Source organism: Homarus americanus, unplaced genomic scaffold (assembly GCF_018991925.1).
Source record: "Homarus americanus isolate GMGI-L3 unplaced genomic scaffold, GMGI_Hamer_2.0 scaffold1024, whole genome shotgun sequence".
Taxonomy (NCBI): Eukaryota; Metazoa; Arthropoda; class Malacostraca; order Decapoda; family Nephropidae; genus Homarus; species Homarus americanus.
In genome coordinates, this window is record NW_024715228.1 from 7,291,859 (window position 1) to 7,309,492 (window position 17,634).

At 41.8% G+C, this 17,634-nt stretch overlaps 1 protein-coding gene across 1 annotated transcript; it reads right to left on the bottom strand.

The window, feature by feature from the left end:
- Positions 1 to 411: 411 nt before the first annotated feature.
- On the bottom strand, positions 412 to 9,787 carry LOC121856414 (cytochrome b-c1 complex subunit 8-like). The gene is made up of 3 exons (XM_042352001.1): positions 9,725 to 9,787; positions 2,421 to 2,576; positions 412 to 746 (listed from the first exon to the last, which is right to left on the bottom strand). Exons 2-3 carry the CDS (start codon positions 2,572 to 2,574, stop codon positions 652 to 654), a joined length of 249 nt encoding a protein of 82 aa, XP_042207935.1. The 5' UTR covers positions 2,575 to 2,576; positions 9,725 to 9,787; the 3' UTR covers positions 412 to 651.
- Positions 9,788 to 17,634: the final 7,847 nt, after the last annotated feature.

A 17,634-nucleotide genomic window follows, 5' to 3' on the forward strand; every position in this document is an offset into this window, starting at 1 on the left:
ATCACCACTACAGTCTATCACTCCCACCATTATAATGTTCCCTCACGACCCAGATGACAGTATGTGTGTGTGTATCTCTTATCTTTATGATGAAAATGTTTACTTTACCTGTTACTAATTACTTGTATACCACATTACAGCCACAAGTACAGTTAACTTGTCCACAAACAACATGCACTACTGTAGTTTTGTCACATCTCAGATTGTTAATTCTGTATTGTACCGTAGATATATACTTTTCTCGTTGTACCTTCTAACTGGGTTTTTTCTTAATTTACCATTTTTTTTATTTTTGGTTCGTATTACAACTGAAATTGAAATACTATACTGTACTGTATCAGTTATATTTAAATAGATATTATTTACATTAAACTCACTCACAGTTACAAGGAATTTAAAAAGAAAGACAAATAATAAGATAAATTATATTTGTCTTGTTTTAATGATACCTTGGTGTTATTTACAAATTTTTCACTATAATACAAAAAATTGTATTCACACTGTCTGTTAACCCAAGCCATTTACAATTTCTCACATTACTGCTATTGCATGTAATAAAATTCACAAAGAACATATCGAAATATATCATGTAGTTAACAATGTGACTACAATTCTCATAAGATATTGGAGATTATTCGTGGATCACTTCAATTATTCATCATTAATGTAATCATCAGGGTTTTTCCTCATTAATTGCCCGTGCCTTTTTTCAACTCCATTGTAGATCATGTACGCAATAACGAAAGCTGTGAAGAAAATGGATAACCACATTAATATTATTTCTTAATTTAATATAAAGATATATAAAGTAGGATTTAAGGATTACAGAGAAATAAGACAAACATGAAAATATTATATAATAATAAATAATATTTAAAAATAACAAGCGATATCAGAAGCTTTTCTTAATCAACAATAACACTAACATTACAATACTGTGGTTCTTTACACAATAAATTAAGAGTAAATTACTGTATACAGTACAGTTAAACAGATTAAATGTTTTAGGGATTTTATGAGAAAGCAGCACATTCTAGGATTTATTCAACAAATGATTAATTGGCATAATGAGAAATACTGTAGTTGTAAAGGAAGTAAATTTGCGTGAGTACTGTACTCAAGTAAAATTTTTGGGCATTTTTAAAGTGTCTCAAATTTTTTCAGCACTTTTACTTTTACTCCAATACAATTGAAAAATAAAAAATCGTTACTCATTACATACCCTAAACAATAGTTTCACATATCCAAACACAGGACAAACTTGGAGGCTAACAAATCAAAAGCATTTTTTTTACTTTTGCTGCTTATGAACGTCTGTTTCATAATGTTGGGCTTATATTTAGGCCAAAGAGATCCTGATTGGACAGCCAGAATTTTGAGAACCAGTTATCGATTAATTTCAATAGAAAGATTTGTACATAAACAGGTATAAGTGTGTCTTTTAATTTTTATCTTTAGTCAACTAGTTTTTTATTTACTGTGGACTCCTTTTAATATTTCAGTCCTCAAGTACTTTATGAATGAGGTACTTGTTTACTTCTACTTGAATACATTAAACTTTGGATACTTTTATGTCTACTTGAGTAATATTTTGCCAATGTAACAATACTTTTAAGTAACAAAGTCTGGTACTTTTTTTTTTTATGGGGAATAGCCCACCCGGGCACAGGCCATCGACCCACAAAGGGGCCTGGGGCGAAAAAGAAATTAAAAATAGAAAAGAAAAAATTATATTAATCTACACCACGAAGATCCTGGAAAGCCAGCCTTTTGAAGTGAGACTGTTAATACCCAACTCACAAAATTTATCTCATTACTGCATAAAATGCAAATCATAAAACTGGAGATGAGGGAACAGCTCATTTAAAATGTGATAAGAAGGAATGAAGGCTAAAGTGGTGAACTGTGACTTTGATGGATTGTCATTTAGATAAGAAATGGTAATACCTGTACAGTACAATAAAGGTGTACATGTACTGAAGTGGTCCAAAAAGAATGGCTCACAGGAAAATTAGGCATTCCAACTTATTTCACTTCATGATTAAAGACTAATGATAACCTAACTGTTGGGGTGCCTAATCTTCACATGATCTAAATAAATTGCTGTAAAGTATACTATTGTACTGTTTGAAACTCATTTCTCCCAATGCAGATTCTTTTCTTATGGCAAAGTTTACACTACAAATTGGTGGAAATTATTGAACTTTGATGTTCTATTTATGCTTACAATTTATGAAATTTATACATTACTGTGTACATACTTTCACATTTTCAATATGGACATTAACAACATTTTCATAACACAAGATATCATCTTTTTTTTATCCTACATAAATATATGTAAATAAATGTTTCCCCTAACAAAAACTTTCACAATGATACTTAACAAATCTTCAAGCATTACATTAAAATTTACTTACGGGGAACAACACGGAGAACCTGACTACGGAATCTCCTGAACATGTTAGGGACTCCATAACTAAGGGCTCCAGCAAATGCTCTCTGCTCAAATGGAGACAGGGAATACTTGATGATCCCCCTCACATAGGCCAATTCACCAAATCCCTTTCCCATTTCTGGAAAATAATAGAATTTTAACAGTGGTACATAGTTACAATAAATATTGCATTACAATACATAAAAAGAACTTTCAACAGATTCTCTGAGAATTCATTAGAGGGTGCAAACAATCTCCCTGCTTTTAAGGAAAGATGGTTTGACACTGCTGATGCACATTAAGTTCTCAGAAGAGAATAAAGTATTAGAAACAAACTGTTAAAGTTAAAGGTTCATAAGAGCCCTGGCCCTGACAGCAGGCATCCCATGCTAAGAGTTATACAACAAGCTTGCTAAGACCCTTAAAATCCTGTTCTGCATATGCATGGAAGAGCAAAGGTTCCTAGCAACCGGAACATGACACATTTGAGCCCTATATTCAAACAGGAAGAGCGCCACTCCATGAACAATTATAGGCTGGTGAGTTTGACAACCATAGTGTGTAAAGTACTAGAGAGCATTATACATGATGCCACGATGGAACATCTACTATGAAATAACTTTGTAAAGAAAAGCTAATACTGTATGGTTTTATGCTGGGTGCTCCTGTTTGATGCAATTACTTAAGTTTCTGGATGTTTGGATTTAGATCCTGGAGCATGGTGATAATATCAACAATATACAGTACATCAAAGTAGCTGATGTTTGGCACAACATAAATTAGCAAATGCCTGTATATGTGGACTTTGGCATGACTTTCAACAGTGTACCATAAACCACAAAAGGCTGAAAATTAAACTGGAAGGGTGAGGCATTCAAAGGAGTGTCCTAGCATGGACAAGAGACTTAATTCATGACCACACGCAGTGTGTGGTGATTAATGACACAAAATGGTCATGTGTTCTGTGACATGCAGTGTACCATTGGGCAGTATGTATACTATTGGGCCCATTGTTGTTTGTTTATGGTACTTCATAAATGACATGTCAGAAGCTATACACTCCTCTATACAAATGTTTGTGGACAATGCCAAGTTATTCAGAGAAATTAAGAACCAAACAGATCATGAAGAGCGACAGAAAAATCTCTTGTCAGCTTCAAGAGCGGCCAAAGAAATGGCTGTTAAGATTCAATGTCGTGAAATGCAAGGCGATGCACCTAGATCATACCAACAGTAAGAAGGTGTATCACATGATCCAACGGTAAGATGAAACAGCATTATCGATGACCAAATGCGAAAAGGACCTGGATGTGCATGTTGAATACGAACTGAAGTTCTTGGACCATTGTGAGAAGGTGAATCAAGCTGTTCAAAAATGAGATGCTTTCCTGTTTGGAGTATTGTTAACCAGTCTGGTCCTTGATATATGCTAGAGAATGCCAGTTAATCGAAAACTTCCAAAGGAGGGTCATCAGACTGATGCCTGAACTATGGCACCTTAGTTACCCTGAGAGATTAGAATGCCTGCAGTAGTCCAGCTTATACTATAGGCAGGCAAGGGGATGACTTAACACTCTTGGGTTTGGATAGCCACTCTCCCATGAGACACTTTGGGTTCTGGCCTGTTACTCACCCCACAGTGCTAGACTGCACCACATGAGACATAATTGTACACAATGAGTAATAGCAAGTTTGCTATTTGATATAAAAAGGTGGGATTTGTTGCAATAGCATTGTTAATAAATTATCTACAAACAGTTATACTGTAAAGGAGTAATCATGATAAATAAAAAATATTTCTTTATGTAAGCATGTGTAGAACACAATTTTTTTTTATGCTTAATGAAAACGTTTATACATCACTTTATACCTTCCTTATTTCATGTGATTGCAATTTGAAACTTATTCTGTTATAAAGCTTACTGATTTAGCAAAAAATAGTTATATTTTGTTAGGGCTGTGTAAATTTTGCATTCTGATGCGTGTGCCCATGCCAGACAAGCTATCACTTACACCAGAAGGGCCAGGGACACCGGGAGAGGCATTTTTTACATTTTCCCTTTCCTTCACCCTTGTCAGCAACAAGAGACATGGTTAAAAACTCACAACACTGTTTTGAATAAATTAAATCACTGTGATGCACAAGAAATCAGCACAAGTAACAAGAAAATGTGTGGAATTTGTGGGTCAAGGTTATATCCTAGGTCCTTTAAACACAGATGGGAGACTGGTATGGTGTGGTAACCTTTGAGTGCAGTCTATATATAGTTGCCAGATCATGGCGTCGTTCCCAAATATGCGACTTGCATATCTAGACTTCATACGAAAGCAAAATTATTTTACTGTATATTGCAGCCTATAAGTCGACCGGGCATTTAAGACAACCATAATTATTTCAACTGAAATTGTTGATCTAGGCCTATACCTGGCAGGTAAGTTGACCCCCCCCACCCAAACTGCAATTTGAAAGTATCAGCTAAAATTGCCCACATATACTTTCTAATAGTTCTCCCAGGTTTTGTTTTGGTAATACAGTACAGATACACTGTGTTGGCAGTACAGTATATGCAGCAACAAACAAATGAAGTCTACACTCTCTGGTACTGGTAAATGAATAAAATATTTATTTATAACTAACACAATAAACTGTATACAGTACTGTACGGGGGGTCCCCGAGTTATGAAAGCCCAACTCACGAACACCCACTGATACAAACGAGGTCCCATAAGGTCAGTTATTTTAAGAGTCTGACATAGGTACAACTTGGTTCATAGTATTAACGTACGAGAACTAGTTGGCATGGCACAGCAACGAGGTGGAGCGGCGGGTGGGGAGTAATGCGCCACCCAGCCACGTGCCTTGAGGGAGCGTCAGTACGCCTTACCCTCACCTCAGTAATGTTTGTGATCAAGTGCACACTGTTGTTTTATTCTTATTAACTCAATTTTTCTGCCCTCATCATGTCTCCCAAATAGTAGTGATAGTAGTGCATCCAAGGAAAGGAAAACAATTACAGCGGAAGAGGAAAGTTGTTGTAATTAAAAGTTTTTAAAAAGGCAAAACACCCTCAGTCATTGGCAAAGCATTGGGCTTCAGTTGGTCAACTATCGGAACAATTTTGAAAGATAAACAGAAAATTCTTGGTATATGTAAAATGATCTACACCAATGCACTCAACTGTGATAAAAAAAAAAGTGGAATGTTAATTGAAAGGAAAGATTGTTATTGATACGGGTGGACGATCAGCCAGCTCAAGGTTTCAATGTACAGTATTTGCCGGCATATAAGACGTGTCTTACGGACGGGAGGCCGAGCGCCATAGGTGGTGGTGCCTAGCTAGGGAGTCTGGGACTAGCAGTAGTCCACTAAGCACAAAAATTGTGTTTCGATAGCGAGTTTTTTCCCAGCTGAGAAAAGATGCCCGCCCCCTCCTCAAGAGTTACAGCTGATTGGCTGTTGCAAATCTGTCCGATTTTGTCCTGAAGTAATGACGTATTTCTAAACGAGTTTATTCATAATCGTTGGGATGACCGTTTCTGATGAGAAAGATATTTAACTAAATTATATAAAAATGCATACATTCATTACTTCAAACATAAGCACGTAGGAAATATTACACAACCGTTAGCAGAGGCGGGAAAAACATGAAGTTGTTCGCAGTCATATTTCCCGCCTCGGCAAACGGTTGTGTAATATTTCAATGCGATTCTGAACTTTTAAAACGTTGTTTTTGCATAATGTAGTATTACTGATACGTAATTTGTCTTTGCATGCCTTATTGTGGGTAAAAATAAGTATATATTAAATGCATCCTCCGAAAGCATGAATTTGCTACCAGAGAACAGTAAATTCATGTATAATAGTTCTGATAAACTTCCTACGTGCTTATATTTCAAGTAATGAATGTATGTATGTTTATATAATTTAGCTAAATATCTTTCTCGTCAGAAACGGTCATCCCAACGATTATGAATAAACTCATTAAGAAATACATCATTACTTCAGGGCAAAATCGGACAGGTTTGCAACAGCCAATCAGCTGTAACTCTTGAGGAGGGGGCGGGGCATCTTTTCTCAGCTGAGAAAAAATGCACTATAACAATATTACTAATAATTAAATACTGAAAAACAAGCCAAATTATCACAATCTATTCTCACAAACTTACGGCAAATTTGCCGAAGACGTAAATAATGGCTTACATTGGCTTAACATCAGAGGGAAGCTCACAACATCTCACTGTACCTCCTTCCCGATATGTTAAATTGTTAAATTGCACCAGAAAATGAAGGTCAGATTTGAGTAAAATGCACCATAATACACACAAAAAAATTTGTATCAAAACCTGAGGATAGCCAATGAACGAATATTTACCAGCTATTTTACCGTGAGTGCGCCCTGATTGTACTTTGTATAATATGATCGGGTAAAATAACGTAGTACGAACTTAGCCGGTCACGGCAAAATATCCACTGCCTTTAAGGAATACACAGTTTACATACTAGGTATACTAGCTTTAAAGGTCAATATATAGGACTAACCACGGACGAGTTATTTTTATTACTGCTTATTTTCTTACATTATTTTCATCAGTGAGTTGTGGAACCCGCCAACACAGTAAATCACTCCACCGCCCGGGGCGCATAGACCGATGCAGCCGTATCATCTCACGTCCAGAAATGCCTCAAATTTCACAGTATCATAGTAAGTTCTTTCGGCGGAGACCCCCGGTAAGGAAGTTAGGTTAGGTAGGTTTGTTTGGTTAGGTTGGTGAGGTCTGTTTTTCACACCACAAATGTTAAGTAACGTTTATTTAAAAAAAAATTTCCACAAACTACAAGTGTCCACTATCATATAACAGTGAAAATCCGGCGTTTTTATAATTGTTTTCAATCAATTTCGCTCACAGGTTAGTCCTACATAATTACCGCTTTAAAATACTATAAGGCAAATCATACCATTAAATACACCCAAATCTTGTCACTTTCTTCATAATGACTTAATCTTGTTGGAGGCACCAGCTGACGAGTTGAGTCAAATGAGCGTTGGAGCTGAAACCACAATAATACCTAGAGCGCACTCACGGGAAAATAGGGTAAAGGTGTAGATAACGGCTACCACCAGAAGGAATTGTCCGAATTGGTTGAAATTTTTTCGACACACTAATATTAAGATATTAAACACAAAAATGGAAACGACAATGCATAAAACCTAATAGAGCCTGACCTAACTCCTAGCCAGGGCCTCTGCCCTCGGATCCCCGGCAGGCCTAACCTGGACCCCTGGTAGGCCTAGCTTAAACTAACCTAAATTTTTCAGTAGTTAAAAACGTTGGGGCGCGCCATATCTGAAAGTACAATACCTTAGTAAGAAGTGGAAGGACCAGGGATACGTAAGAATTGGATAGAATGATCGTCTTTCTCGTAAAACTCGGAAATACTTAAAATAATTGTAGGAGCACAAACGACAACCAACCTCCACCACAGCCATTGTGAAACTGGCCAAAAAAATTAAAATCATACCCAGGCTGCTTCCTTTGAGAAAAATCAAATGTAATTGGTCGAAAAAAATTTGTGTGATGATATCAATACCTCACTGGTCACAACTGGATAACGTCAGTCAACACTGCGCATGAGTGATGCTCAAATAACATCTCCTCACAATTGTGTCGCTACTATCCATTTCCGCCTGGTATATATGGGATTCAAAATGCTCAGAATAGTGAGATCTAAATGTTTCAGTAGTTTATAACTTTCGGGCGAGCTATGTCCGAAAGTAAAATAATACCAGTCTTTGGTCTGGGGCATGAACAACGGGTTAGGTTATGTTAGGTTTTCTTGGTTCGTTGGTAATATAATTTGTTATTTATTCTAAAAAAGAAATCCAACTTTTTCTGTTATGGTTGTTGGGTGGAGGGGAGGTTTCTCTATTTTATAAAAAGAAAAAATAAAGGATTTCCGGTGGAAATGAATATGAAATACTTTCGTTCGAAACTCATCAAAATACATAGGAAAAACCTTCTTTTTAATATCAAAATAAAGAGCTGGGTGTGATACTATAAATTAACCAAAAATTAAAATAAAATACGTAAAATCCTGACAGAAAGTTGTCGTTTCGGTATTATTGCGTTTACACACAGTTCATTCCTACCACTAATCTATTATCATATTCAAATAAGACGTCTAATTATAAGATAATTTTCATCTATTACATTACCGGCGGAAATGTATAGTAACGGAGATAGCTTTTCCAAAATTTTTTATTTTCTTCCATTAACCTCCCGCCATTATCGTCTGCCTCTCAACCAACACTGCGTGACTCTCGCGTCTCCTTCATAAATCATGACGCGCATGCATACCCGTACACATCACGCGGCTAATCAAAAGCATTTTTGCTTTTGGAACCAATTAAAATGATTTTGGGTTTAATTCAGAGTATATTTGGCCTAATCAAAATCGAGTTTTATTTTGGGTCTTATATTTTGAAATTCAAGTTCAGTTTCAACCATGGAAGTCTGCGATGGATGTCACTTAAAGTATATGGAGCTGATTGAGAGTTTTGGGGGGAAAAAAAGTAGAAACTATAGCATTTTTTCGATCACATGGTGTTCTTCCAACCTCAGTAAAGTGTACTAAGAGCAAGACTGAATGTAAATATCACAAAGACCAACATATGTGGTGTTGGGTAAGAATCCCAGAATGCAACGACGAACAAGAACCAGGCCAATAAGATGAGAAATAGGTGAGTCCATCATATGGTGGGAGTCAGTTTGGTTAGGTTTTTGTTTTTCTAGTGTTTTTTTTTTATTTTTTAGTAGCTTAGCCACTTTTTTTTCGGAAAACGTCAAACGAAAAAAAATCGCTAAAAAACCCGGCTAATCTCCGCCAAATATGAAGGTCATACTCGGTCTAAACACACACAAATACACCAGAAAAACATATTTTTGACTTGCTAAAAGTGAACGGTGTGACAATGCAAATTTACCGTCGTTTCTTCTAATATACTTAAAATAATCAAAGCAATAAGTACAGCAAGCATAAAGAAAATTAACAAACAACTTGTGGTGGGTGCCGTCTAAGCCGGTTACGGTAAAATATCCACTGTGATTGTTAATAAGACTGAGTATTGGCTCCCACTGCTAACCTTGTATACCAGGAGAGTTTTTCAATGTTCTTGCCATAAATAATTTAAGGAATACACAGCTTACGTACTAAGTATACTAGCTTTTATATATAAGGCAAATCATACCATTAAATACACCCAAAATTTGCTATTTTCTCTTTCTTACCGACAGCTTTAATTTGGTCAGAGGCACCAGCTGATGGGTTGAGTCAAATGAGAGTTTATTGTTCTATTGGGTAATACTATATTATTTAAAATCTCATAAGTTAATTAAATTATATTAATATAAACATATATCCAACTTATATTCAACATATCATTACAATAAAAATGATATTTCGTTAAGTATTTACAAATATTTACATTGCAGGACTTGATTTGATATTTGATTTTTTGTACACCGGCAAGCAAATTCGAGATCATTATTAATTATACAAGAACATACACGAATAAGTTTGGTCTAGAATGAATATCAGACTTTTTCCTACAAAAATTCTAAGGTACATTATTAAAAAATGTGCACGTGATACTTGGGTATTAGCAGACAACAAATCAGACGGTGCTAGCGTCAAATTCAGTCTACTTGGTAGTCCAATTTACAGTATATATATATATATATATATATATATATATATATATATATATATATATATATATATATATATATATATATATATATATATATATATATCATGTAGATCCACAATGAAAACGTTGATAAGCTAAATCTTGGCAAAATCACACAGGAAAAAGGGAAACAATAGAGTATCTTAGCTTTCGTCTTTATTCAAGACATCTTCAGAGGCAACTGAATTACAAGGACCAAGAGCATGAGGTCAGGTCATAAACACGACATCCACGAATCCGCACAGCAACACCACCACACACACAAAGGAGCTTAAACAAAAGGGTGACGTAACTAGTCATGTTAAGTCAGGTCAAAAATATGGGACCCACTAATCATCTATCCTACATCCAACTCGAATGTTTTCAAAGCATTTTTAACTTTGGGCCACTGACAAAGAAATTTGTATTACATATTATCACCCCAGAAATGGGTCACAGCTCAAGATTGAAGAAGCCGCAAGTTTAGAAAACGGCACCGAGTGTGAGTTCTTTCAAGACCAGACTTGACCAACACAGGAGCAGGTTCAGGTACATTCATAAGCCGGTGCATGCCCAGTACCTGCCAACAGTGCGTGACCCAGAGCCAGTACATGATTAGTACTTGCCAACAGTGCGTGACAGAGACGTGACCGATCGCCCAAGCGGCTAACGAGCCGATTAGTGGTAAAGAGGCTAAAAGTAAAAAGTTAACTAGTTTGAAAATGTGTCTTTAGATATTATCTTAGGTGTCAATCATATCCCCAAGTATTCTGCGATACAAAGTTAATGAAATCCCCCAGCTTCCTCTGAGTCTTAAGTTTTTCTTCAGCTCAGATACCAGTGCAGTTGTTTATCCCTCAGAATCACCAAGGAAACTGTTTCACAAATTTATCACTCTTTAGGATGTGCCACTCAATTGAATCTCCCATGGAAAAAATGCAAGGCGTCCAATTTTCAATCAAAATCCTTATGAGGATATTGTTTTCCAGTTTTAGTCAAAGGTGTAGTGGATTTCTCCCCTACAAACAGCGCTGTTTGTCGCTGAGTAGCCGACCCCGCGAATTCCCCAGTGTATGCCTTGTGGTCTGGGTCAACCAGCGCCGCCATACATCACGGAGGTCAACTACTAAGCCACGCCTACTCCGGCTATTTAAGACCTGACCTCGTGGTGACCTCTCTCTTCTTCTACTGTAGCTATAGCCGCAGCAAGCTACACCTCCTCCTCCGCCGCTGCCTGGCGGCCCTCGCTCCCGCCGGCGAGCATGGCGACCCACAAGCTGTCCTCCTCTGAGCATCCTCACCAACCAGCTCTCTCTACATCACGCTTGTAACCACGCTGCCACTTCCCAGCACCAAGCTGCATTGTACATCCAATATAACATGTATACAGAGAGCACATTGTGAGTTTCCTTTCTCTAACCATCCTGAGTGTGAACCCAAATAACCCGTACCCCACAAAGGCAGGGAAATGATGAAGCTGGAGCCCTGCTGGTTGCCAAACTGGAGCAAGTTGGGAAAGAGATCCTTGCTAAGACTGAGGAAATAGCAGATAGAATGGAGGTGGTTGCTAAGAGGAGTTATGCTGACATATTAGCAGGGCCACGTGAGAGGGCGGGGAGTAATGCAGGATCAGAACAGGTTCTACAGCAGATTGGGACTCTGAAGAAGTGTGTCGAAGAAATGAACACCAGGAACGTTTCCAGCGCAGGAACAATGTAATAGTTTTTGGAGTCCCAGAGAGCCAGGCGGAGGGAACTGTGAGTAAGGTAACACACGATAAGACGCTGTTTCAAAATATTTGTACAGAGGTTCTGAAGATTCCATCAACCCCTCAGGATGTGAGGAGGCTGGGACAAAAACAGGGGGATAAGCCTCGTCCCCTCAGGATCGCACTAGCGAGCGGGGAAGAGAAATGGCAGGTTATTCGGCAGGCAAAAAACTTAGCAAGGAGTGAGGCATTTCGGGATGTATTCATTCACCCAGATCGCACGGTAATACAGAGGGAACAGCACAAGAAGCTCCTGCAGGACTTGAAGCAGAAGAGTTAAGGAAGAACGGGGACGGGTGTACATGGGTTATACTCAGGGGGAGGGTAGTGGAAGCAAGTGTGCCGACACAGGGCCAGGGGGCACCAGTGCACCCTCCACCCGCTCTAACCCCAACCCGGGAGGCGGCACCAGCTCCGCCTACCGGACAGGAGAAGGCGAGCGCCGTGTAAACAATTACATTTCTAACCACACCCTGCAAAATACAGTGTACTTAGCAAATGGTGTAAAATTAAATTAAAGAGAGGGGACTTACTTATCGTCGGGTGTATCTACAGATCCCCAAACTGTGGCCCACTAAATCAAAGAAACTTAAGAACCTTAATAAACAACGCGGCAATGCTAAACACTAGCCACCTCTTTATCACGGGGGACTTTAACTATGGCGACATCGACTGGAGAAACGAGTCCACCCCAAATGACTTGAATAACCCTGCTACTCTTATTGTAGAAACTCTGAGAGATAATTTTCTGTTCCAACATTTTAGAGACCCGACACATTACAGAGGGGAGCAAACACCCAAGCAACTTGACCTCATCATAACAAACGAGGAGGGTATGGTAGCAAAACTGGAACACCTTGCCCCAGTTGGCACCAGTCACCATATAGTGTTGTCATTCAGATTTAACTGTTACCTAGTTCAGGATAAGGCCAGGCCAAGGTGCAAATATTACAAGGGAAATTACAACGGGATGAGGGAAGAGATGAGTGGTATCAACTGGCCTGACTCATTAAGGTACAAGAACACAGACACTACGTTGAATATCATAAAGTGACCCGTTTATCGATAAATATATACCCAAGACCCAGGGCAGGATTCAGGAGTGGGCAAAGTGGGCAGCTGCCCAGGGGCCTCCACATATTACAATATTTTATTCATTTGGATTATTTTTATTTTCATTCTTTAAAATTCATGTTTATCTTTTCCATCACTTAAAACCATGTTCAGCAAGAAGTGTGATAGAAATTAGGCTAGCTACTCCTTGAAATTCACGAATACCTGGTTTTCTATGAACAGTATATTTTTAATGAATGCTATTGTTTGTGTTGCTAATAATATATTTAGAATTCCACAAACATATATTGATTAAAAATGAACTACATGGAATAACGAAATTGAGATTAAAAAAAACAAATAAAATATTTGTTTCATTATCACTTCCATTACGAATGCCATCAGGGCTCTGTGTTTGTTAACAGTCGGTCGGAGGGAATTGGGAATTTGTACACTATCAATAAATATACAGTTAATTAAAAATTTCTCAATGTTCTAATTTCCTCAATATAACTGCATATGGCTTCAAAATTCTCCAAAGAAGTGTTCAAATTTCAAAATTTTCCCGGGGGGCTTACAGCGCCCCCCGGAACTCCCAGATGTTTAGGCTCGCTTCACTCGCCACACCACCCTCTTGGGTAGTTATAATGAGGGGGGCCTCCACAAAGAGGCTGCCCATGGGCCTCCACAGGTCTAAATCCGGCACTGTTCCTCCATGGAGCTAGCGAGGTCAAGTTGGGTCAACACTTTTCAACAACGACATCCTGTGAGGAGCACGGACAACAACCTGACGCGTATCCTGTAAGGCGCCTTGCCTCACAGGATGCGCGTGAGAGAGAGAGAGACTATCATATCACCTGTTACCCAGTGAACACTCACTTAAGTGTTCTCCTATAAGTGCACTAAGACATTTCCCTTAGTATAGAAGAGAAGGTACAATATACTCTCAACTGAACTCAGTACCTGTGAAACTATATTTTTCTTCAATAAAATAAAACCAACAAAGTCTTCAGCCCTGCTACTTATCAAATTAAGAACTAATATATATATATATATATATATATATATATATATATATATATATATATATATATATATATATATATATATATATATATATATATATATATATATATATATATACAAATATATATATTGTGTGACCAACACAATATCTCTCTTTGTTCTAAATGTGCAAAAACAACTGTCCTCAGAGTCCGTACAGTGACAGTGACACCTGGGGCCCTCGCATTTGTCCTACCAGGAGCGACGCCCCAAGGGGCTCTCTCAGGGGTGTTGGCGCTCCCAGGGGCCCTTACAGAGGCGGTGGTGCACACAGAAGCCCTCCCAGGGGCAGCGCACCCCCCCCCTTCCCACCCACGGGACGTCTCAGGGGTGTTGGCGACCGCAGGGACCTTTCCAAAGCGGGGGCGCTCCCAGGGGCCCTGCTAGGAGCAGTGGCACCCCTAGATGGCCCTTCCAGGGGCGGCGGAATCTCCAGGGGCCCTTCTGGGGGAGCGAAGCTACCAGGGGACCTCGCAGGGGTGGTAGCGACCCCAAGTGCGAGCCAAGGGGCGAAGGCGCCCCCAGGGCCATTCCTTAGAGGAAACGTCTCCGCCAACGACTCTCTTCATGGTCAGAGGGTGCCCCCAGGGGACCTTCCAGAGGCGGTGGCGCCCCAAGGGGCAGCTGTACCCTCATGGGCCCTCCCAAAGGCCCTACCAGAGGTGTCTCTTGCCTGGAGACTTATAGCTTTTGGTCGTATTGTTGTACATATTGCATACGTCCAGCAATCCCTTACTTAACTGTGATTGGTGGACTAAAATGTAAATGCAATTACCAGCCAATAGGAGAACAGAGCAGTCAGTCAGCACAACACCCCAACTTATGTTTTCCTGTTGTATATTTATTCTCCTTTACATTGTTGATGGTGAGATAATACTGGAAATGCGATGGACGGTGTCTTTATTCATATCCTCCCATTGCTCTAAATGTGCAAAAACAACTGCCCCCACGGTCAATCCAGTGATAGTGCCCCCTGGGGCTCTCCCATTTGCCCTGCCAGGTGCGTCGCCCTTAGGGGCTCTTCCAGGTGTGTCGGTGCCCCCAGGGACCCTGCCAAGGGTGGCGGCGCTCCCAGGGGCCCTGCCAGGGGCGGTGACGCACCCAGGGGCCTTCCCAGATGCGGTGGCGCCCACTTGGTCCATCCCAGGGACACCGGTGTCCCCAGGGGAGCTCTCCGGTGTGGTGGCCCCCCAGGGGCCCGCCAAGGGGTAACGTCGACCCCAGGGGCCCGCCAATGGGTAACGTCGCCCCCAGGGGCTCTTCTTAGGGGAAGCGTTGACCCCAGGGGCTGTCCTCAGGGTCAGAGGTGCCCTCAGGGGCCATTCAGATGCGGTGGCGCCCCAAGGGCCTGCAGTACCCTCAGGGGCCTTCCAAGGGGCCCTACGAAAGGCGTCCACTGCCTGGAGACTTATAGCTTTTGGTCGTATTGTCGTACATATTGCATACGTCCAGCAATTCTTTACTTAACTGTGATTGGTGGACTAAAATGTAAATCCAAGTAACAGCCAATAGGAGATCAGGGCAGTCAGTCAGCACAACACCCCAGCTTATGTTTTCCTGTTGGATATTTATTCTCCATTACATTGTTGATGGTGAGATGATACTGGAAATGCGATAGACAGTGTTATAATTCATATCTCCCATTGTTTTAAATGTGCAAAAACAACTGCCACCACGGTCAATCCAGTGATAGTGCCTCCTGGGGCCCTCCAATTTGCCCTACCAGGTGCGTCGCCCTTAGGGGCTCTCCTGAAGGTGTCGGTACCCTCAGGGGCCCTCCCAGGGGCCCTATCAGAGGAGCCCCATGCCAAGAGTTCTATAGCTTTGGGTCGTGGTGTTGTACATATTGCATACGTCCAGCAATCCCTTACTTAACTGTTATTGGTGGACAAAAATGTAAATCCAAATAACAACCAATAGGCGAACAGAGCAGTCAGTCAGCACAACACACCAGCTTATGTTTTCCTGTTGGATATTTATTCTCCTTTACATTGTTGATGGTGTGATGAAACTGGAAATGAGATGGCCGGTGTATTTATTCATATCTCCCTTTGTTCTAAATGTGCAAAAACAACTGTCCCCAGGGTCCCTACAGTGACAGTGCCCCATGGGGCCATCGCATTTGTCCTACCAGGTGCGACGCCCCCAGGGGCTCTCCCAGGGGTGTTGCCGCTCCCAGGAGCCCTACAAAGGGAGGGCGGGTCGGCAGGGTCCCTGCAAGGGGTTATGGCGCCCTCCTTGGTCCTGCCACAGGCGGTGGCTCCCTCAGGGGCCCTGCCAGGGAAAGTGGTAGCCCCAGAGGCCCTCCCAGTGGGCAGCAGCGCTTCCAGGTGGCCGTCTCACGAACGGCGGAGGCCTCAGGGGACCTGACATGGGCTGTGGCGCTCCCAGGGGCACTTACAGGGGCGGTGGTACCTACAGAAGGCCTACCAGGGGCAGTGGCTCCCCCACAGGACGTCTCAAGGGTGTTGTCGCCCCCAGGGGCCGTACCAAGGGCGGGGACGCCCCGAGCGTCCATTTTAGGGGTGATGGCGCCCACCGGGGCCCTTCCAGAGGCGATGGTGCTCCTATAGGACCTCCCAGAGACAACTTCGCCCCAAGGTGGCCCTTCCAGGGGCGGCGGAGTCCCCAGGGGCCCTTCTGTGGAGCGGAGCTCCTAGGGGACCTCGCAGGGGTGGTAGCGACCACAGGGGCTTGTCAAGGGGCGAAGGTGCCCTCAGGGCTATTCCTTAGGGGCAACGGCTACGCCAAGGACTCTCTTCATGGTCAGCGTTGCCCCGAGGGGACCTTCCAGAGGCGGTGGCGCCCCAAGGGGCAGCTGTACCCTCATGGGCCCTCCCAGAGGCCCTACCAGAGGCGTCTCTTGCCTGGAGACCTATAGCTTTTGCTCGTATTGTTGTACATATTGCATACGTCCAGCAATCCCTTACTTAACTGTGATTGGTGGACTAAAATGTAAATTCAAGTAACAGCCAATAGGAGAACAGAGCAGTCAGTCAGCACAACACCCCAGCTTATGTTTTCCTGTTGGATATTTATTCTCCTTTACATTGTTGATGGTGTGATGATACTGGAAATGCGATGGGCGGTGTATTTATTCATATCTCCCTTTGTTCTAAATGTGCAAAAACAACTGTCCCCAGGGTCCCTACAGTGACAGTGCCCCCTGGGGCCCTCGCATTTGTCCTACCAAGTGCAACGCCCCCAGGGGCTCTCCCAGGAGTGTTGGCGCCCCCAGGACCCCTACCAAGGAAGGAGGCGCCTCCAGGGTCCTTGTCAGGGGTGATGGCGCCCCCAGGTGACCTGCCAGAGGCGGTGGCTCCCTCAGAGGCCCTGCCAGGGGAAGTGGCGCCCCCATAGGCCCTCCCAGAGGACAGCAGCTTTCCCAGGGGACCTCTGAGAGGTAATGGCGCCTCCAGGAGGCCGTCTCATGAAAGGCGAAGGCCTCAGAGGACCTGACCTGGACTCTGGCCCTCCCAGGGACCGTTACAGAAGCGGGGATGCCCACAGAAGCCCTCCCAGGGGCAGCAGCTCCCCCATGGGACGTGTCAGGGGTGTTGGCCCTGAAGGGCCCTACCAAGGGC